Source organism: Chamaea fasciata, unplaced genomic scaffold (genome assembly GCF_029207755.1).
Source record: "Chamaea fasciata isolate MVZ Bird 193981 ecotype frontalis unplaced genomic scaffold, bChaFas1.0.hap1 SCAF_21, whole genome shotgun sequence".
Classification (NCBI taxonomy): domain Eukaryota; kingdom Metazoa; phylum Chordata; class Aves; order Passeriformes; family Sylviidae; genus Chamaea; species Chamaea fasciata.
The window spans coordinates 8,402,118-8,423,758 of NW_027094106.1; the positions used below are offsets into that span (position 1 = coordinate 8,402,118).

The 21,641-nt window shown below is 47.8% G+C and overlaps 1 protein-coding gene across 2 annotated transcripts; it reads left to right on the plus strand.

Moving 5' to 3' along the window:
* Positions 1-7,054: 7,054 nt before the first annotated feature.
* Positions 7,055-20,935, plus strand: DHX40 (DEAH-box helicase 40). 2 transcript variants are annotated; one of them, XM_066201843.1, is made up of 17 exons: positions 7,055-7,235; positions 7,806-7,951; positions 8,221-8,340; positions 9,450-9,680; positions 9,870-9,936; positions 10,451-10,582; positions 10,817-10,916; positions 11,230-11,316; positions 11,765-11,947; positions 12,676-12,756; positions 13,361-13,518; positions 15,043-15,157; positions 15,436-15,544; positions 15,864-15,958; positions 16,502-16,571; positions 17,457-17,685; positions 19,326-20,935. In XM_066201843.1, exons 1-17 carry the CDS (start codon positions 7,097-7,099, stop codon positions 19,460-19,462), a joined length of 2,199 nt encoding a protein of 732 aa, XP_066057940.1. In that variant the 5' UTR covers positions 7,055-7,096; the 3' UTR covers positions 19,463-20,935. The 2 variants fall into 2 exon arrangements, with proteins under 2 accessions (XP_066057940.1, XP_066057939.1); XM_066201842.1 differs by having other exon boundaries at positions 7,057-7,235; positions 19,323-20,935.
* Positions 20,936-21,641: the final 706 nt, after the last annotated feature.

Below are 21,641 nucleotides of genomic sequence, written 5' to 3' on the forward strand. Positions count from 1 at the left end.
TCACCAATCCATGAATTTCTGTCTCCAAGTGCCTTCCCAGATTAGCTGTTAGTCACCCTGCAACACATCTCCTTCATTTAATGTGGAGTTATGAATCCCAGCCTTCAATTGAAGGAGCTGGGCCAGCAGTCATCATTTGCTAGTAATGGACTCAAGCTGCAAAATTTGGCTTCAAAGCTCAGAGCTGCGTGGATTTAGGGTTTTAGCTTGCCTGTTATAGAAATGAGAAACAGATGGGATTTGCAGGCCTGGTTCGGACTCCTCGCTTCTCATCAGGTCAGTGTTGTTTAAGTCAAATCAGATTTTCAGCCCAATTCATTCCTGCCTCTGCCTGGTGCACTGATGGCACACAAACTGCCCCCAGGGCTGCAATCCTTAGAACACTGGGTGTGTTCTGGGTATCTTGGAAAAGAAATATTACCCCTGGTTCTGCAAGTGGTGTGGAATTAAAGGCAATTGGGAACATTTGTAGTCGGCGCCAGCCAGGTCCTCAACATGCATTTATATACCAAAGTTCTCATATTTTTAGAAGTTTCGAGCTGAGAACTATGCAATATTTCTTTTTCATCTAATGAGGGTTCAGTGAGACACATGGAGGGGCTGGGTTTGAGATATTCTTAGCCATTTAACACAAACAGAGCGTCTTGCTTCAATTTGTTGTAGACTCCGCTCCTCAGGGCAGAGCTGGCACGATGATTCCTCAGGGATGGTTTCCAAGGGAAATGGTGGCTTCCTCCTCCATCCAAACTGAGTCTGGGTATCTCCCCTTTGGAAGCATCACTTCAGCTGAACAAAGTATTAAATTTCGTCGTGAAAGGACAGGCTCAAAGTGCATTCTGCAGAATGTGATACGAGTATCTCACGGTCCTGTCTGGTTTTTAACCTAAGTACCATTGAAAACAGGCCTGTTCAGCTTCTCGGAGCTTGCGGCGGTGCGGAGCCGTCTGTGGTTTGCTCTTGTGTGCCACTCATCAGGAATTCCTTGGAAAAGAGGATTTCCTGAAAGGCTTTCGCTCCTTCCTGATGACTTGTGGAGATGGTTCTAGCTGGAAGAATGGATTTACAAAAGCGTGGTGCTAAAGACTTGCAGACAGGCCTTGCCTCAAATCACGCCGCGCACCCCAGAGATCGCCAGACTGCGGGCAAAATAAAGAGCTGCTGTTCCCCGGCTGCCTGCTGTTTTTGCCAGGGGTGCGCAGAAGCGGAGGATCTGATAAGAAAACACTTTCATGTTGGTTGGAGTTCAGCGCCAGCCCAGGGGAGGCAAGGGCAGCGCCGGGGGACAGGCAGCCGCGGTGCTGCGAGGGAGGGCGAACAGCTCGGTCTGTAAAGGCTTCCAGCCTAATGTAGGATTAGTGGAAGGAAAATGGACCGCACATTAAAATTCATGAAGGAGTATGATTTAAGATCCATGAATAACAGAGCCACAATTAGGCAGGGCCGGGGATTTGGGTTTGTTTTTGTTGTTTTTCCAGGGCTGGTGGAAGGGGTGAAGTCATTACCAGGACGTGTGTGGCTGCCGCGTGCTCTGCCCTCCTTGCTGGATGCTGTGGGCACGCTGAGCTGATGATACCGAAAGGACAAACACGGGGACAGGAGGAAATGGGAGAGGCTGTAGATTCCCAGATAAAATAGGAGGGGGATTTTGCGGTCTGACAGGCTGTGTCCTTGTCCCTGGGTCTCGAAGCTGTCTCTGGTAAGAAGTTTTAGTACTTTTTTAGATCCCTCAAGTCTGGGGGATGTGGCACTTGGGTATCTGTCACTCCGGACACCCTCTGTGACTCCTGAAGCCTTGGTCAACTCATTCGATCTCCTGGAGCTCAGCCCTCCCCTCCAAAACGAGCTGACCCAGAGGGGTGTAAGGGATGAGTTCATTCCTGGGAGGTGTGACAGCATGTGTGGTAAAGAGAGTTCAAACCTGCTTTTTTATCCTTAATTGAGCTGCATGAACTTCAGGTCCTTCCAAACAAGGCTGTGCAAGGAAATCCCAGGTGAGCCTGGGCCTACAGGACGTGGTGAGGACCATGGGAAGGGGAGGAAGGCAACCCCTCGCCTCATCAACCTCCAGTTTTTTGTTACCCAGTGCAGGAGAGATCAAGGAGATCTGGCGTTTCCTAATGACTTACCACGAGAAAAGCTCATGCCAGGGGTTAATTCTTCATCCTTCGTTCCCCTCCACGAGGACAGAGGCTGGAAGTCAGCTGCTGTTATTCCGTGGTCTTAATATAGAACAAAAGAGTAGTATTTTGTCCTAGATTTAACAGCTGGAGAAATAAAACTACTTTGGGTGGCAGGAGATGCTGTCATGTGCGAGAGGGCATTTCCAGGGTAGTTTAGGATATCTGCTCATTCTACTGTCACAGAAACATATTTAAATCACAGCCAGGGTGCACTCTAATGGGAACGTAGGGCCTAAGTGAATTATTGATTGTTTTGCACATTTTATAAGGAAGACAGAAGAGGAAGGATGTCTAATATCCAGAAATAGATTAGAAGCCTCCCATGGGTTGTAACAGAAGTGCAAGGGTGAGAAGGTCTTAAAATAGCCAACAGCTGTCACTGCTGCAGGTACAAAAGGCCTCGAATCAGTGGAGTACTTCAGGTGGGGATCCAGGGAGATGCATCTGCTCCATGCCTCCTGGATTTTTTTCCCTGCTTGCTCTCAGTGTATGTGCTAAGTGCCCATAAGCTGCCTTCCTCCATCTCTTTAGGTAAGCGTGGGAAGAAAATGTTCCAATTTAACACGAAAATCTCAGCCACCATTTAGAGATTTAGGTATTCTCCAATCTGCCCTACCCCAGTCTCCAGGGAGACTGTTCCCATGCCATTCTGCATTTATATTTCTGCACAGATAATTTCACTGATCCAAGGGCTGCTTGGAGGATTGCTGGGGGAGCTTTTTTTAAACCACAGACACGGTGTAGTGGCTTTGTACGCGCGTCACTGAATTGTTTCCAACATTCAGCTCCTCACCTGTCTGGATGGCGTGTGAGGGCTGACAGACAGATGGAGGGACAGCCCGTGCTCTGTGTGAGAATGCAAACAGCTGAGCCAAAGCTTAATCCTCCCCCCAGCCCCTGACCTTTTTATTCAGGCTTGCACCTGGCAGCAGCAGCAATCATTCATGGATGTGGCCTCGGAAACAGCTGCAGATCTGACACTGGAGTTAAATTTAAAAAGGGTGGTGCAGGCGTACGTGTGAGGGGGGTAAATCAACAAAATCACTTCCTAGAGCAACTTTAAAGAGAAAACGGGGCTTTAAGAATATCAGTCGAAGCCTGCAGTGAGTATGCCAGGTCTCTTCTGCTGAGTACAATGATGTTTGTGCAGAAACGCTTGCAGAACTGGGGCACGGAGACCTGAGTGTGTGGCTGTGACTCACTGCAGGTCCAGACCATGAGCAGACACGGCTCCAGAGCAGCTGGGAAGGGGAATGGGATCAGCTGGGAAGGGAATGGGATCAGCCTCAGGGTGAGCTGGGCAGGGTTGTGTGCCCAGCAAGGGGATGAGCAGCTGTTTGAGGCAGTTCTGTCACCCTTTGTCCCGTAGCTCGGTCAGACCTGGCCGAGGAGCTTCTCAGTTGAGATGGGCTCTCAGCAGAGAGCTGCAAATCCCTTTCCAGCACAAAAATATTTTATTCCACCAGAGCAATTCCCAGCTTGGATCTGGCTGGGCACTGCCCACCTGCAGAACAAACCAAGCTAAACCAGTGCAGATTGCTGCCAGTGCTGTATTTCCTGCAGCCTTTTTTTAGCAGAAACATGGGAGCGCCGTTAGGAACAACCTGGCTGTCCTGGCAGAAGGCTGCACCGTAGGAATTGTTGTTTTCCATGGAGCTAAACACAAGGCAAATATATTCATTGTAGGGGAGAAAGGCTAAATGTCTGATTCTGTCTTCAAAAAGAAGGCATTTTTAACAAGCGGAGCGAGATTTGCAATAAAGCTCGTCAATTTGTAAATGTTTGGTAGCAAGGCACTGTAAGACAGCAGATGGAGGTGTGAAAGGGGTTTGGGTTCTTTCCTGTCTAACACCTCCTTTCTCCAGCACTCTTCCTCTGTTTTAAGAATAACACTTCTTCAATAATGACTCACAGCCAGTCCCACAAAAATCCTGCCTGTCAGAAAAACTGCTGGGTGTCTGACAGGAGTGCAGCTTGCAGGGAACATTGGTTTCTTCTGTCTCTGCTGAAAACACAGCTCTCGGGGATTGTTCTTCTAGAAAGAGGCCCTACTTAGAGATTCCAGGCACAAGGCAATTACCTGGCTTTCCTTGCTGGATGTAATTAATTGATGTGGTTTTCTTCACAGGCACGTGGAATGGACCACACTGTCCAGAGCTAGGAGATGAAAATTCCCCAGGAAATCGGGCCTCTCTTCTGGGAAAGGTGGATAAACCCCACGGTGCAGCAGTAGGGAGTGGAATATTCCCCACATCCTGCTAGATCTCTGCTAATCAGAAAAGAGATCCTCAGCTCAGAAGGGAATAAAGACATCCTGAGGGATAATCCTGCAGAGGAAGCTGGCAGAGCCACAGCCCCCTAGCACCTCAGAGAATTTGCAGCTCTGTGGGGAGCTAAACCTCAGGAAAGGAGCAATTTCAGTCTTCCTGGATGGCCTGGAGGAAACAATGCTGCCCTGTGCAACACAGTTACTGCCAGAGCAGCTGCAGGGATAGGAACACGTTTCTCAGTTATTGGAGCAGGGAACTGTGCTAGGATTCCTGGGTTCTTCCCCCAGCTCTGCCTTTGATTTGTGGTGTGTGCAGACCCCTTAATTTGTTTCTGTTTTCCCCATCTGTGAAACTGAGATAAGATCACAGGGGAATTGTAAAGTGTGGTTCATTAATGTTTATTAGACTGAGGGAAATCCTTAAATGAATGGCACTGTATTCCAGGAGGACAAAGTTCAAGACTGCAAAGGGGTTGATTAAAACCGAGACTGCTATTCCCAGGCTGGGAGGAGAAAAAAAAAAGAAAAAAAAGAGAATTGAAAAACCTTACCTAGCCCTATGTCTGCCTAAAGAAGGATGTGATTTAAATCTGCAAGTGTGTGTGCATAAATGTGTGTCTATTGAAACCATGAAAAACTTCTTGGTAAATACACACCAAAAAGTGAAATGAGGGTGTGTTTGAGGTTTCAAATGTGTATATGATCACCATTAATTGTTATTTACCAGTGGTAACATGACTTAAGTAAATGGTGAGGCAATAAACATGATATTTTCCATAAAGGAGTGTACCAACATAGAATGTATTGGTACATTCCCCTATTTTTTTTTTTTGTCAGATTGTCTCAAACCAATTTATTGTGGGATTTTACAATGCCAGGTTGTTGACAGACTAAACAATTATTTGTAGGTTAGATGTAGCTGAAGGTGGCATCATTGGCCACTGATGGAATATCTTGCAAGCCTCAGAGTGCACATTCCTAGTCGGGAAATATTTCTCCCATTGTGCCAGAGGCAAAACCGGAGAGAATTTGGGATAACCAGACTCAGCGAGTGGCCTGAATTTGCCCCTGGTGTGACACCAAATTTACCGTGACACCAAATTTACTATTTATTTCACTGACAGAGCCTTACGGAGGGTGAAAGAACGGTGTGTGAGGAGAGCAAACACAGAGCTGCGGGCAAAATACACCCAAAAATCGCGTTTTGGGGCAAACGGGGGAGCTGGAGTGCGGCTGGGTTGCGTTCGGTGTTCAGAGCTTGCCACCTTCAGGCCTGCAGAGAATTCACAGACGGCAGAGCCGCGGCCAGCGCCTTCATTTGTTCATCCCGGGGAGTTTTGGGGTTATTCCAGCCCTGTGAAAATCAGATTTGTTACCCGGAGTGCGACAAGGCGATAACTGCACGTCCCGGAGAGAAATCGATTATTTCTTTCAGCCTTGCCAAGCCTGGGTGAATCTCACGGATCAGGCACCCCAGCTACCAAAACTTTTTACTATTTACACATTTTAGCAAACAAAGGAATCAGCGTTCATTTGCCACGAGTCACGTAGTCCACTTGTTAATTAGTATTCTGTATTCTACGGGTTAATGATTGGCTTCTGATGCTAATTAGTGCCACGCTGAGCCTTTCTCTTCTTTGGGGTCAGTGGGTTTCTTGGGTCGGTGGTGACAGAATTACCAGAATTACCTTTTACCCACTTGGAGCGGAGTTGGGTTTATCAGTTTCTTCTGTACCTTGGGATTTTTGCCCGGTGGCCCATAAATTCTGCATTTTTTGTGTCCACTACCAGAGGGTATCTTTGTTTTTCCCCACAGCTTTGTTAACCTGCCCCTGGGTCTGAGGTCACCGAAGCATGTCCAGCCCTAAAATTCTAAAATTCTAACGAGTAATTTGTTTTTTCTAAGAGATTGAACCTCGTCTCTTGTTGATTAGGCTTGAAAGTACAGAAAGATCCAACATCCAAGAACTTTTTCTCACTTAAGGAAGAGGTTTTGGTGAAGTGGGTTTGTGTATCAATATTTTATTATTTTCTAAACGGCTACAATTGTGTTTTGTTCAGTTTTGTGTAACAGCCTAATGTAACATCATATGACAGCTGACCTATGGAAAGGGAATATTACTCTGATTTATGACGGAATTCGAGATAGTTTCTTGTCCCTTAGATTTTAAAACGTGGCGAAATGTTTTCTTTCTAATCAGGGTTGGTCCACCAAGATATTAACGTGTGGACTCAAGGGTCAAGTTTTGTCACGAAATACATCTGAGCAGCCTGGTCTGGTGGGAGTTGCCCCCGCCCATTGATTCCGAGGTCTTTCCAACCCTTCGCACTTTGTAATTTCGTGATCTTTGTGATTTGTTTGGGGTCATCCGCGACTCTGAGGCGACGCCAGGGCCTGAGGGGAGAGAGGGGGCGTGGCCTGAGGGAGAGGCGGGAAGCGATTCGAGGGCGTGGCTTAATGAGGAGGCGGGGACTTTGTGAGGGGGCGTGACGCGCACGCGCCAGGCGCGCGCCGGCGGCGGGCCCGGGGCGCGCGCGCGGGGTTCCCGCGGGGCGCGCGCGGGTTTCTCCCGCCAGGTGTGCGCGGGTGGGCGGGGCCGCGGGTGGGCGGGGCCGCGGGGGAGGCAGGTGAGCCCCGGGAGGCGCCATGGACGGCCCCGACCTGCCCATCCGCCGCTCCCGCCGCCAGCTGGTGGAGGCCGTGCGGGAGCGGCCCTTCCTCATCGTCACCGGCGAGACGGGCAGCGGCAAAAGCACGCAGCTGCCCAAGTACCTCTACGAGGCAGGTAACGAAACTCCCCTCACTCCGCGGGCTGCGGATGTGGGACACAAGCACCGATAAACTCATATTGTAGTCCTCCTGTCCCTTTGCGGGTGACGCAGCTTCGGGCTGGGCTGTGCTGAGAGGAGGTGGCTTGATTAAAGCTTTTAAATAAAAGGAAATGAACTGGTCATGTGTACATTACATAGGTACGTGTTATAAAGTGACCTGGAGCGGCACAGCGCAGTGTCCCTGTTCGTCCCACAGTCACTGGGGGTGTTCAGCCTGCAGAAGGCTCCAGGGGTGATCTTGGAGCCCCTCCCAGTACCTGAAGGAGTCTGGAGTGACAGGACACAGGGAATGGCTTCCCGCTGCCAGGGAGCAGGGTTGGATGGGATTTTGGGAAGGAATTGTTCCCTATGAGGATGGGGGGGCCTGGTACAGGTTTCCCAGAGGATAACCCCATCCCTGGGCATGTCCAGGGTTGGACAAGACTTGGAGCAACCTGGGCTAGTGCAAGGTGTCCCAAGAGGGGGGTGGAACGAGATGATCATTAATGTCCCTCCCAACCCGACCCCTTGTGTGTCCCCCACAGGGCTGGCCAAGCACGGCGCCATCGGAGTGACCCAGCCCCGGCGTGTGGCCACCGTGTCGGTGGCGCAGAGGGTGGCCGAGGAGATGGGCTCTGAGCTGGGGGCTCTCGTGGGCTACCAGGTCCGCTTCGACGACTGCACCTCCGAGGTGGGGCCCTGGGCACTGCCCTGGGGGGGTGGCAGGGTCACTGGGGCTGTCTCAGAGCTTTGGCAAGTGTCTGTCCCAGCTGTTCGTGCCCTGTAACTCATTTTGAGGAAGTTTTTTTGGGCACCTTTCCGGGTGTGACGTCGCCGAGCGCCTGTGCTGCGGTGAGCGAGCTGCTGGGATGTCCTGGGCAAATGCGTGGTGTGTGTGGATGTGTTTGCTTTGAAACAAAAGGCCAGGCTGGCAGCTGAATGTCTGCTGGGACCTTGCAGGACACTGCCATCAGGTACATGACTGACGGGTGCCTCCTGAGGCAAATCCTGACCGACCCCCTCCTCAGCAAGTACAGCGTCATCGTTCTGGACGAAGCCCACGAGCGGAGCCTCAGCACCGTGAGTGTCACCTTAGATCTGGGTTCTGGGTCACTGTTTCTCCTTCTGTGTGCTCTGTTCCTACCTTCCTTTCACTTCAGCTCCATCCCCAGGGGTTTTGACTGACTTTCCACGGATGTGCTTTATCCTTCTGCTGTCCTAAGAGCGCAGAGCCGCTGCTTTGTTCGGTCCGTGCTGAAGAAGTTGACAATGAGATGTGGCCTCTTGTAGTGTTGGGCTTTTTGCAGTTGTTGCATTTAAATGCAGTTAAAACTTCACTCTCCCGAAATTTCCAGGAGTTTGAAGCCAGAACACAAACTTTCTAGAATGCTAATTAAAAAAACAAACCAACACAAAACACACAAATAAAAGCCAAAACACCTCTCTTGCCCTAAGGCCCAGTGTTTCTTAGGGTGTGTATGTGACTGTGCAAAGAGATTACGGCTTTTGGGTCCATGGAATCATCTAGACCTGAGTCCCAAAAGCTTTCAAAGGTCACCCTGACCCTTGTGCGGCCAGCAAAGGGGACATTGAAGTCACTGAGACCTCAGGAGATTGTGTGTTGTGCCAGACAACCTCCTGCTTCAGCAAACAGTCTCCCAGTCCAGCTGGGAAAAGGGAAAATGCTTTCCTGAATCCCCAGTTTGCCCTCAGGCATCTGAGGGTATTGCAAATAACTGAGCTGAAGTGGTGGAAGGAGCAGCTTTGTAATTCAGAGCACCACAGAGTGAAATAAACTTGCCGAGGTCATAGCAATAAATAAAAACAAGGAAAGGTGCACACACAGTCGGGGGAGCACAGGCTGGAAACTGGAATGAAAAATGGGTCTGAGGTAACTTCTCACAAATGACTCGAGCAAGAGAGTATAAAAATGAAGAACAAAGGAGTTTAAGTTACACTGGGGTTGTCTGTAGACACCAGCTCTGTGAGAAGAGCTGGTAAAAAAAAATCAATTAAACTCTAGAAACCGAAATGTCCGGGGTAAAAACACGTTTTCTTCAGCGTGCTTAGGCCTGGAATATGTGATTTTTCACTGTGTCAACGGGCTAAAATCATCAAACTTCCAAGTTTGTCAAGCTCTTCTAACAAAACCAGGGTATTAACATCAGCTGCTTCTGGTTTTCTGCTAGGATATTTTATTTGGTTTGCTGAAGAAGCTGTTCCTGCAGCAGAAGCCTGAAGGCAGGAGGACAGACATGAAGGTGGTGGTGATGTCAGCCACCCTGGAGGTGGAGAAGCTCTCGGAGTTCTTTGGGCACTGCTCAGTGCTGCACATTCCAGGGAGGAGTTACCCAGTCAAGGAGATATTCTGCAACCTGCTGAGCCCCAGGGATGTGGGCAGCTCTGCCTATGTCACAGAGGTCTGGCCTGCTTTGTTTTCTCTGTGGTTTGGGGGTCATTTTCATCTGGGAGAGGCCACAACAACGAGCTGCTGTGTGGTGTTCTCACCATCTCTGCAGGAAATAGGGGAGGATCAGTTGGTGTGATGAGTCCTGGAAAGAATTAAATGGGATTTCGGCTGATTTTGGCTTGTTTGTTGCTTGTTCCAGGCTGTGAAGGTCGCCCTGGATGTTCACTTAAATGAACCAGAAGGTGACATCCTGGTTTTCCTGACAGGTGAGAATTTCCCTGGGTACTCCAGGTGAATCATGGCACTGCCAGCAAAGCAGAAAAGCTTCCAAAGCCTGTCTGGTTTCTCCCAGAGCAGTGAGAAGGGAAAGGTGCGGGTTGATGCACGAAGTCCTGTGGAATGGTAGTTTTCAGAGCCTTTCAGGAGTAGCCGGGTTGACTCTGTGCTGTCTGCATGGTTTAGTTTGTTGTTAATTCAGGGAGGAAGAATTATTTGAGCTGTAAAATCCTACATCAATGCATGGGCCAGGCCCTTAGGTATCTTTTAAGGAAAATCCTTGGTGAGAGGCCCTGGGGAATGGCTGGATGTCGCCTTCTAAACCCCCTCCCATTAATTCCTTATTTTTCTCTCATTAATTCCTTATTTTTCTCTCATTAATTCCTTATTTTTATGATGTCAGCAGCTCTACTGACAGAACAACCTTATTTAAAGATGTTGCAAACCAGGAATGCAGAGCTGTGGCTAATTAGGTCACTTGAGTGCTGTTTTGTGTCCTTTTAGGCCAAAACGAGATAGAAAGAGCTTGTGATTTGCTTTTCAAGAAAGCAGAATCCATCGATTACCGGTACGAGGTGCACGACCGGGCTGTGGAGGGTCTGCTCATCCTGCCCCTGTATGGCTCCATGTCCACAGGTCAGAGCACAAAGTGTCACTTACTCACATCAGTCTTAACTGGAAGAGTTGTTGTAAGCATCATCCTCATCAGATTTTCTGTTTGGGTTGGGAAGAGGGTGTTAATTAACCTCTTTGTGGCACTTTGGGGTGGGTTTTTTTTTTTTTTTGTGGTCATCATAAATTCAATCAAACTTCAGCCTTCTCTGCTTGCACAGGAGCCTCAGATTTTTTCCTTTTCCCTTTCCATTTTAGATCAACAGAAAAGGATATTTCTGCCAGCTCCCAGAGGCATCAGGAAATGTGTGGTCTCCACGAACATTGCTGCAACATCTCTGACCATTGAAGGAGTCAGGTATTGATTCCTGTCCCTCATAAAAAGCTGTAGCAGAGGGAATAATGCAGAAAGGTCTGGGTTTGGAAAAACACATTTATTCTGCTGCTATTGCTTTTTTTTTTTTGGGGGGGGGGGGATGTAGTAAGAAAACCCTTGGTATTATTATACTCTTAGAGGTGACCAATATTTTTGAACCTAATTTGAAATCAAATCTACTAAATAACCAGGGTCTAGGTAGATCAAATGTGTTGTTTTTGATGAAATCCACGTTGCCTGCTGAGCCCTCTATTTTTTACCCCTCTGGATTGTGTTTGTTTGGTTTTTTTTCCAGGTATGTGGTGGACAGTGGCTTTGTGAAGCAGCTGAATCATAACCCCCGAGTTGGTCTGGACATCCTGGAGGTGGTTCCCATCTCAAAGTAAGTGAAAAATGTCACTCATTTGCTGTTTCTGGGAGCTGCTCTGGCAATAATGCTCTGTATTGATTGCTCTTTAAATGAAAGAAATAAGAAGATAGGCAGCGACCTCGAGGCCCCATGATTTAAAACCACTTCATTTAAAATAAAATAATGTTTATTTTAAATCAAAGATAAATTGAAGAGCCAAATAAAGAGTGGTTCAGGATATACAGCCTCCTAAAAGTTGCAGGTATTAAGGAGGAATTGGCATTGTCTGAGCTGAAAAAAAAAAAATCTTCCATGCGCAGAAATTCTCCTTTATTTCTCGCGCAGCTGGATTTCCTCACTTGCTGTGCAGGGATACCTCTTCCACCTACAAACAGAGAAATTCCTGTGCATCTTTGGGTGTGACCAGAAGGGATGAAGGGTTTGGATTTTGGGTATTTATTTTATTTTTTTGGGGGAGCAGGAGTGAAGCCAAGCAGCGAGCTGGCCGGGCCGGCCGGACGTCGGCGGGGAAAAGCTTTGGATTGTTCAGCAGGGAGTTCTGGGAGCAGTGCATGCCTGAGCACACCGTGCCAGAGATCAGGAGGACCAGCCTGACGTCCGTCATCCTCACCTTGAAGTGCCTTTCCGTGCATGATGTCATCAGGTGACCTCCCTGCACGGGGATTATCCCAATCCCGGAGCGTCGGAGGGGCAGGAGGCAGGATTACGTCCCCGGCCAACTGGGACACTTCAATCAGCTTTTCCTGCTGTTGCCCAGTGTAATTCCAGCTTGGATCCCAAACTGTAATCCAGATTGAAGCTCAGTCAAAACTCCCATTCCTCCCAAATTAAATGTGTTCGTTCATAGTGTTCCATGGAATCCTTAAAACACTGGGGTTTATACCTGGAAGTGCTTGGAATCCTTGAAATACTGGTTCTTCAGTGTAATTCCAACTTGGATCCCAAACTGGAGTCCAGATTGAAGCTCTGCCAAAACTCCCATCCCTCCCAAATTAAATGTGTTTGTTGTAGCATTCCTTGAAATCCTTAGAATCCTTAAAACACTGGTTTTTATACCTTGAAATGCTTAAAATCCTTAAAATACTGGGTTTTATACCTTGAAATACTTAAAATACTGGGTTTTATACCCGAAAAAGCTTCATCTCTCTGGAATTTTTTTAGTTCTAAGACCATCCATGTGTAGAAAATGCAGTTTAGTGTGGGATTTGTCATCAGGAATTCCTCAGCTGGGGGTTGTACGTTAACACACCCAGATGCTGGAGATGATTGTTACGATTATCTTAAATTTGGTCAGCAAACCTGCATTGAGAGGTTTAAAAATAATTTTTGTAGATATGAAAACTAACACATCTGCTTCACTTTTAACCACAGATTTCCCTATTTGGACCCCCCTGAAGAAAGACACATTTTGGAAGCTCTGAAGGAACTTTACCAGTGCAGTGCTATTGACAGGTAAAAACCAAAAGGGGGGTGGTCACTGCAAGAATTTCAAATTTAAAGTTTAAACTGGTGTTCTGTGTGGACTAAAGGACTTTTCCCCACCCTCCCCAGCAGCTGAGAGGGTTTCCTTGTTTAACTTCCAGGAAGTTTGCTGGGAGTTTAATAAACTGTCTACAAAAACAGGGGTAGAGCTGAGTTTGGGGCTTGGGAGATAGAGATCAGGTTCTCCACATTGTCCTGGAGTTCCTAAGTGACCTCAGCTCTGGAGTTCCTGAGGGCACATCCCAGACTGTTGTGGCTCAGGAGCTCAGGCTCTGGCTGGGAGGTCCATCCAAGAGCTCAGGACAGGAAATGAGATCTTATCCCAAGCTTCCAGGAATTCTTCTTGTAAATAATTAAGAAAAAAAAAAAAAAAAGCTGGCTGTGCCTGCCATGGAGCAGACACGAGCAAGCTGGAGAAATGTGGATTATTTTGTGGCTAATGACACTTCTCCATGTCCCCAGCACCAGTGGGGGCACTCACGGTCCAGAGGGAAGGGCTTCTTACCCAATTCACATTTAAACATAATTTCATTGAATCTGCTATTTATATATATTTTTTTTTTCCTGGTTTAAGGAGAGGCCACGTGACAAGACTGGGAGAATTCCTGGTGCAGTTTCCCCTCCCTCCCAACCTGTCCTGTGCTCTGATCAAAGCTGCTTCCCTGGACTGTGAGGATCTCCTGCTCCCCATTGCAGCCATGCTGTCCGTGGAGAACGTCTTCATCCGTCCAGGTGGGAAGCAGGAAAAAAAAAAAAGAAAATGAATGAAAAAAAAAAAAAGAAATTAAATTTCCCAGCTTTCCATGCTCTTGGAGTCAGGGCTCTGTGCGTGCCAGGAGCTGGACAGCAGCTGTTCCAGAGGCCTCAGAGCAGCAGGGATTGGGTTGTGTTTGTCCCAAGGCTGTTGAGCTGGAAAGCAGCATCTGCCTAAGCTGAGAGGTCACGAGGGGAAATCTCTGTGACAGAAGGGAAGAGGCGAAAATAAAGAGGAAAAAAAGGAAAAAAAAACCCCAAAACCCGCCAGAAAACCGAAATGTCCAGATGTGTTGCTGTTGGTCTGAGTGCAGACATGGGGCATCACCTCGGGATTGTCTTTTCTGTTCAATAACTGTTTAACCAAACATTATTAGGGTTCTGTGAGAGGCTTGGCTTGGCACTGCCTCTTTGCCAGTGGTTTTCTCAGTGGAAAATGTAATTCTGCTGTGCTCCCAGGGTAGTTTCAGGGGAGCACAGTTCCTCTAGAGCTGAGCTCAGACTCCCGCTAGTGCTGAACTTGAGTCTGTCCCATCCTCCTGTCCCCTCCTGCTGCCCACCCCCAGCTGTGGCACACATCTGCAGCCTTTTGGGGGTGACCTCTGTCCTGCCCAGTCCCTCCCTGGCCCTGCTCCAGGTCTCCCTGTCCTCCCTGAGCTGTTGGAGCAGCAGCCACAGGTCCTGCTGCCAGCCCTGATAAGCTGGATCCTGCCCTGGGCTCTTTCCCCACCCCACAACTGTCCCTTTGCCTTCCCATCCTCTGTGCCCTTGTTTTTCGCCTGTCACCCTGCGGCAGCCCCCGTGCATGGGGAAGCAGACACAGATCCCCATCCTCCAGGTGCTTTTACCGGATGCCACTCACTTTTTCCAGGTGCTTTTCGAACTTCTGCCACCCCCTACAACAGCAGCAGCAGTGCCAATGGCCTTTGCAGCCCTGCCTGCCTCTCCCAGGGGAGAAGGAGAAACCCTTTGGGTGTTTAAAACCTGAAATAACACTTTGCAAACGTTGCTTTGGCCCGGTGCATTTTGATGAAGGTGAATTCCCACTCAACTCACTGATCCACTGGTTTTTATCTTAATTTATTTATTTCAAGGTCTCTATTACTGTGGCAGCAGCACAGAGCTGAGTTCAGTAGATTAGAGGGGCTGTGGTGGGGTGGGTTCAACAGTCTTGTTTTTCCTCTCTCTTGATCCCTGTGAGCTCTTTGTTTATTCCTTTATCTTTCCATGTCAGCCTCTGGATGGGTTGTGAGTGAGAAATCCTTTCTAAAGGACTGGAATTCTTCATCCCTGGTGCTGGCTGATGAGATTAATCATAGATTTAATAGCATCTACTTGCTCTGGTTCAGCAGTGGTGGAAGGGGGAAGAACTGTAAATGCAGCTGGAGAAGGAGAGGGAAAACAATAAGTAACAGGAATGGGGAGCCAAGGCTGCCAAACACACACAAACAGAAAATCAGGCAGTGATAAAGAAAAATGACTTCAATATAACCCATTCCTCAGGTGATCCTCAGAAGCAAAAGGAGGCTGAGCTTCAGCACCAGGAACTTGCCTCACAAGTGGGAGGATGCAATGACTTTGCAACGCTCTTAAATATTTTTGAACAGTGCAAAGCAAGGTATGACATTCTCCCTCACAGTAAGTGGTTTTGCATTGCTCCCAACTCCCAGTTTTTAGATGTGCTGCAGATACACACCTGGGTGCTCATTCCCAATTTCGGGTTTATTCCTTTTTGTGAGCTGCAATTTCCATCCAGACACTTTTTATTTAACCCAGCAAAGTATCCGCCTGTGTAGGTTGTTGCCTTTGTGCGACCATAACAATAAAATAGAGGCAAATTTCTTTGCAAGCAGCTTACAAAGGGCTTCTTTATAATTCAAATATTCCTGTTCTCAGCAAGTCTCCTTCAGCCTGGTGCCAGAAATACTGGATCCATTGGAGAGCTGTGAAATCTGCTTTTAGTGTGGAAAGACAGCTGCGGGAAATAACCACTAAACTGAAACAGGTAAAAAAAAAATACAATTTCTGGATATGTTTGAGCTGTATAAACTTATATTTAAGAGGTGTAGTGGATGCTGAGCCTTTGCCAGGTGGCTGCTGCCTGTCTCCAGGAGAAACTAAAGCACTTGAATATTTTTGTAGAGCCCCCTTGCTGGTGTAACTCAGGTGCAGTGGTGGAAATGGGCAAGAAGGAGAGTTGTTCTCCTTTCCTCAGGGTTTCTGTACAGAGAGAAACCCAGAGTTTAAAACCCATGGGATGGAGGGGGTTTAACTGCTTTTTCTTGAAGAAAGATCCTGATTAATGTTGCTTTTTCTTTCCCCAGCTGCCAGACTTCCCTAAAGAGACTTTTGAAGGCTCCAGAACTGAAATACTGAGAAGATGCCTGTGTGCAGGGTACTTCATCAACGTTGCTAGGAGGTAAGGAGTGAAGTTTGGAGAGCTGAATGGAAAAGAAATGACACAAGTGACTTTAAAGTGTGTTTGTACGTTGGTAAAAGCAGCAAAGTAGTAACTGCAGGTGAAGGAGATGTTTCTGCAATGGGCTGGAACCTCTGCTTCGCTATTCCACGGATGTCAGCAGCTTCCCAGCAATGTCATTTTTCTGTCTGTGAAATCACCAGCTGGTGAGTGGTTCCAGATATTCAGCTGAAGGGCTTGGGAATCTCCAGTTGTCACAGCTTTCAAAGGCTGCCCTCCCAAACCCTGTTGTTGCTGTGGTCTTACACCTGCAGTGCTGCTGTGGCAAATGAGATTTATTGCATTTCACTTTTTAAATGGTTTTTTTTACAGTTTAACTCTGGAAGCACCTTCCTCTAGGTAGATATTTGAGAACTTTTTTTCTGTGCTGCTGCTGATTTGTTTAGTTCAGTGTTGCTGTCTGATTTGCTGTCTAATCACAGCAATGTGTGTTTTGTTGTTCTTTTTTTTTTTTTTAAATTTATTTTATTTCTTTTTTTTCAGATCTGCAGCCAGGACGTTCTGCACCATGGATGGACATGGCAGCATAGTCTACATCCACCCTTCATCCACAGTGAGTTCCCAAAGCCTGCTGATAGAGCAGAAAGGCATCTCTAAAAGGAGTAAGGGGCAGGTCCCTAAACTCTCCCTGGTGTTTGCTTTGTGCTCTGCTGCAGTGTTCATTTTGAGAGTGGGGAAGAGCCTCACTGTGGGCTTTTATATCTTCCTTTCTGTTAGAGCTGGGATTAAATGCTCCAGAGATGGATTTCGTGTTCATACTCAGATGTTTATTAATTCTTGTCTCTGTTACAGTCTCACAAGCTGTGAGTTCTAGCTAGCAAAATGGCTCTCTATCTTTTTCTAAGGTCTTTTAAGATCAAACTGTCTAATTATGAAATGACACCTAAATTTTTTTTTTACTTTTAACTTAATAACCAACCACCCATGGCCCGCAATGCAGATTTTTCTACCTAATTATAAGAAACCACCTAAACCCATGAAGAAGAAGGTGAAAAAGAAGGACTTAGGCTACACCCTAAATCTTCCATCTTGCTTTATATATGTTATTATATTCTAAAGCTTTAAACTTTTAAGTTTTCCACCATGTGATGTTACACACTTCTGTTTTAACTACACACCCATCATCTTAGTGCCATCAGTCGATTTTGGAAGCCTTTTCTAAGGCTTTAGGTCAAATACAGTGTTTTCTTAAGAGTCAGTACCTAAAATTCTCAGTACCCAAAGTTCCAACACCTCACTTCTTCAGACTTGGTGAAGGTTTGGTTTATGAAGTGAGGGTGACACAGGCTGGACTTTCCCTCAGGCTCTTTGGACCTCGTGGGCGATTTTCAATCTGAAAACTCAGCCTAACAGCCCCCTCACCTCTGAATCAGACACCCTGCTGGAGGTGGGGCTCTGAAAACCAGCCCAGCTGTGAGGAAACCTCTGGGTTTTTCAGCTCTACAACCAGGAGACCCTGCTGGAGTGGATCATCTTCCACGACGTGGCCGTGACCTCCAAGATCTACGTGCGCACTGTGTGCCCCGTGCGCTACGAGTGGGTCAGGGACCTGCTGCCCAGGCTGCACCAGGTGGATGCCTATGAGCTCAGCAGTGTGGCCAGGGAAGAGGTGACTGAGGAGGAAATAACCAAGTGGGAGCAGAGGGAGGAGCTGAAAAGGCAGTGTGGTAAGCACAGTGCTCATCCCCTCTCCCTGCGTGCTGTTTTCGTCGTCGTTTCGGACCCCCTCTGTGATTATTGTGTCACATTCTGGGCCAGAAAGCGTTAATTTGTTTGGTGTGTCAGGGGGGTTCTGGTTGTTTTGTTCTCCTCACAGCTCTGCAATCCTTATTTTCTGTCTCAGCAGTGTGAATTTGCTTGCTGCTTCTTGCCTGCTCCCCCCTTTTTGGTTTCTTAGAGCAGAGCTTGAACAGAGTTAAAGAAAAGCATTTTGAGGCTGGTTATTTAGGTTTGTAAAAGATATTTAGCCACTGATGCCCAAATAATGCTGCCCTGACTTCTCAGGGAGAAGTCCTGAGAGCTGTGGGGCGGAGGGAAGGGAAAAAAAAAAATCAAAAAACCTCACCCAGTAATAAACACAGGGGAAAAAAAATCTCACATTTTGGTGGATGTCTCATTCTGACAATGAATTTAATGCCATATGCTTAAATATTAAAAATTTGTCAGTTTCAATTAGGATTGGTGCCTGCTAACTGATTTGGCTGCTTGACATTCTTGGGATTCTCCTGTCAGCAGGTTCCTAAAGCAGCCAAGTATTCGGAGGGCCTCTTTACTCCTGACCCTTCCAAAACATCCATTTATTGTGCAGGAAATACAGATTCTCTTCCATCTCCTTTACAGAGGGAGAAATGCAGACTTGTGCTCACACCAGCCTCTCTTTCTGCCCTGCATCATTGTGGAAACCCACCATTTAAAACACAAATTTCATTTGCTCATAAATAATGCAGAGGAGCCTCATCAATTGCCAATTAATTGGAGTTTAATGCTGACCTTACAGATGTTGTGTTTCTGAGACCTTCATGAAAATAGGTGGCTGAATAGCTGACAAGACATAATAATTATAAATATTTTAACAATGGATGTTGATTAAAGCTCCTTCTTCCTATCCCAGAACCTGGTGCCCAGCCCCCAGGACCAGGCTGCAGGAGCTGCTTCACTCACACAGATTTTAGGCTCTCAGAGACTTTGATTATATATTTTTTTATTGTTATTTTAGGCTGAAAATATTTTCTGCTTCTCTTGCCTTCTGTGAGAAGCAGTCCCAAGGTCCCAGTGCTGTGGGGGATTGTGCATTTCTGATGGTGGCTGCTCTGCAATATTGACTTTTCCCACTCCCTTATCTGCAGGTTTTCCTCTCCCTTCCTCCTTCCTCCGGAAAGTTTTTAAAGATAGCTTGTCCTAATGTTTTTTCCTGTCCTGTCCTGCCTAAACCTGAGTTTGGGATGTGCAGTTCCAGAGGAGAAATGGGTGTGTAGAACACAGGCTGCATATTCTCTGCTACGATAAAAAGCAGGATTTGGGGATGAGATGAGCCCAGCTGCAAATATTGACATGGGAGCTAAGGCATGATTTTATTTTGAATTTTTTTTTTTCCCCTTTCCTGCTGTGGTGCAGTCTGTCCTCTCTGGAACTCATTCAAATGGCTGCCTGGGACTTGGAAGTGAAAAAAATAGAGATTTTGTCGGGGGGTTTTTTTTTGGTTGTTTTTTTTTTTTTTTTTGGTATTTAACAAATAGGAGGACTTGTAATGCTGGGGAGGGTTTTGGACACAGAGAGTTTATTTCTTTCTCTCCTCTCCCCCCAGAAGGAGGCACAGACAACTCTGCCAGGAAGATGGAGAGGAGGAATGATGAGCAATCCATCCAGGATGCCCGAGCTCGGTACCTGGAGAGGAAGCAGCAAAGAGCTCAGGGTGTGAGTGGCCCAGAGAAGGAAATGGGGTAACTCTGCTGCCAGCTCTGCTCCCACTGCCCAGGGGAGGGAATCGGTGCAGCTCTGGGGGAGTTTGCAAAATGCCAAACGACTGACAGGAGGGAAATTCTGCTTTGTGGTCAGTCTGAATGCCAAAGAGGACAAACACGACCTTCCCTCTGCTGCATCCAGCAGGAAGAACTCCCCAGGCTGAGTTGTGTTGCTGCAGGTCAGTGGCAACAATTAATTTCGTGGCCTCAGCTGTGGCTGAAGCCCTGATGCCAAGTGTGGTGCCAATTCTCTGGCATTTATTTGGCTTAAAGAGGTCTCAGTGCTGTCATAAATGAAGTTTTTCCTAAAGGTGGGTTGGGGTTTATTTTTGTAAGGAGGGGAACTGTAAGATTTTTACCCATTTTATTCTGTCTGATGGTGGTCACAGAGCTCCTCATGCCCAGGAAAATGTGCAGGAAGGGCTCTTTTAATGGAAGCAGCAGGATTCAATCCAAAGGGATATTTCCCAGCTGTACTGTCCTGCCCTGTGCTGTACCAAGTACACACCAGGAAATAAAAGTTTTTTTTTTTTCCTTGAGCATCTGAAAGAGCAAGGAGCTGTGCTGCTTTGTCATCATAAAGTTTGCTTCCCTCTCACCAAAGAAATCCTGTTTTATCACCACAATAATCCCAAAACGCTCCAGGGCTCGAGTGAGGAGTTTATGTAAGAATTTCCAAATAATTGGAAGAACTTGCTGTGATTTTTCCTGCCTCAGCTGTGTGCTCCGTGTCACCCTGGGCACTGGTTCAAGTGCTGTTGTAGCCTAAATAAAACATTCACCATTCCACCTCTGCCTCACCTCAAGCATTCCAGCACTGCCCGGGATCCCAAAGCCTCTAAAAACTTAGGATTTTTTTGGAATATTACAATATTATCGTTCATCAAGAAAGCGCTGGGTTTGGTAATTATTATTCTTCCTGTGATTGATGGCAAAGGCTTTTGTTCTTTCAGGCTCTGCTTTTGGAGGAGCAGCAGCACTTGGGTTTGACTCATCCCCTGCTCTGAATTTTGCTGTTTAATTGGATTTAGATCTGCAGTGTCACGGCCCCTCGTGAGTCAAATGCCATCTGCAGCACCCAGTGGGCCTGAAATGAGTACACAGACTGCCCGCTGTTCCTTGGGGCTATAAATCACTTGGCACATCCTAATGCTTTCTGATTTTCTAAAATTTTATATTTATTTTTTTTCACTTTTTTCATAGCAAGAAGTGAGGGATTCCCCCCCCCACACACACACATACTGTGTTCCAGGGCTTTGGAGATGGGGAATTTAAGGCAAAGTAAAAATTATCTGGGGGAAGTAAAGTAGGATTTTTCAGCCATGCCAAGTGTGACAGCACACACACAGCTCTGGGCAAAGTACCTGGAGTGCTGCAGAAAAAAAAAAAAAGTGAAGTTTTTACCTGTTTTACGTGCTGGAGTTAAAAGTGTGAGTTAATAAAACACAGGAGGAAACGTGGAGCTTCATTATTTCACTGTACTCATTAACAGAGGGCCTGGGAAGAGGCCGGGGGAGCATCCCCGGGGGGCGAGGGACAGGGACAGCGGTGACAGCGACAGCGGGGGGACAGGGATCCACCGGATCCCGGTGACAGGGACAGCTCCGGCTGGGGAATCCACCGGATCCCGGTGACAGGGACACCCTTGTCCCCTCGGTGTCACCTCCGAGGGCGTGACTCCATCGCATCCCCACGACACCACCCCGGGAGACAGGGTGGCATCCCGGTGACAGGGACATGTCCCCTCAGAGTCCCCAAGGCGGGGGGAGATCCCTCACAGGCCGGTGACAGGGACACCCGGCGGCGGTGGCGGCGTCCATCGCATCCCGGTGACGGGGAGACGACCGGGGCGGGGTTGTCCGGGGGCTCCCGCGGTGTGTCCCCTCAGTGTCCCCTCAGTGTCCCCCCTCAGTGTCACCTTGCCCGGCCGCCCCGCGCCGCCCCACGTGACCTCCCGCGCGCGCGCGGGGCGGAAGTGACGCCGCGGCCCCCCGGTCGCATGATGTGGCAAAAAAAAAAAAGGCCGGGGGAAAGGGAGGGAGGGAGTGATGCGTCCTCAAATAGTCCCTTCCGGCGGCGCATCACAGCCGCCGCTCCCATTGGCGCCGCTCGCCGGGATCCCTCCGCGCGGCCCGGCCCGACCGGCGGGCAGGTGCGGGTAT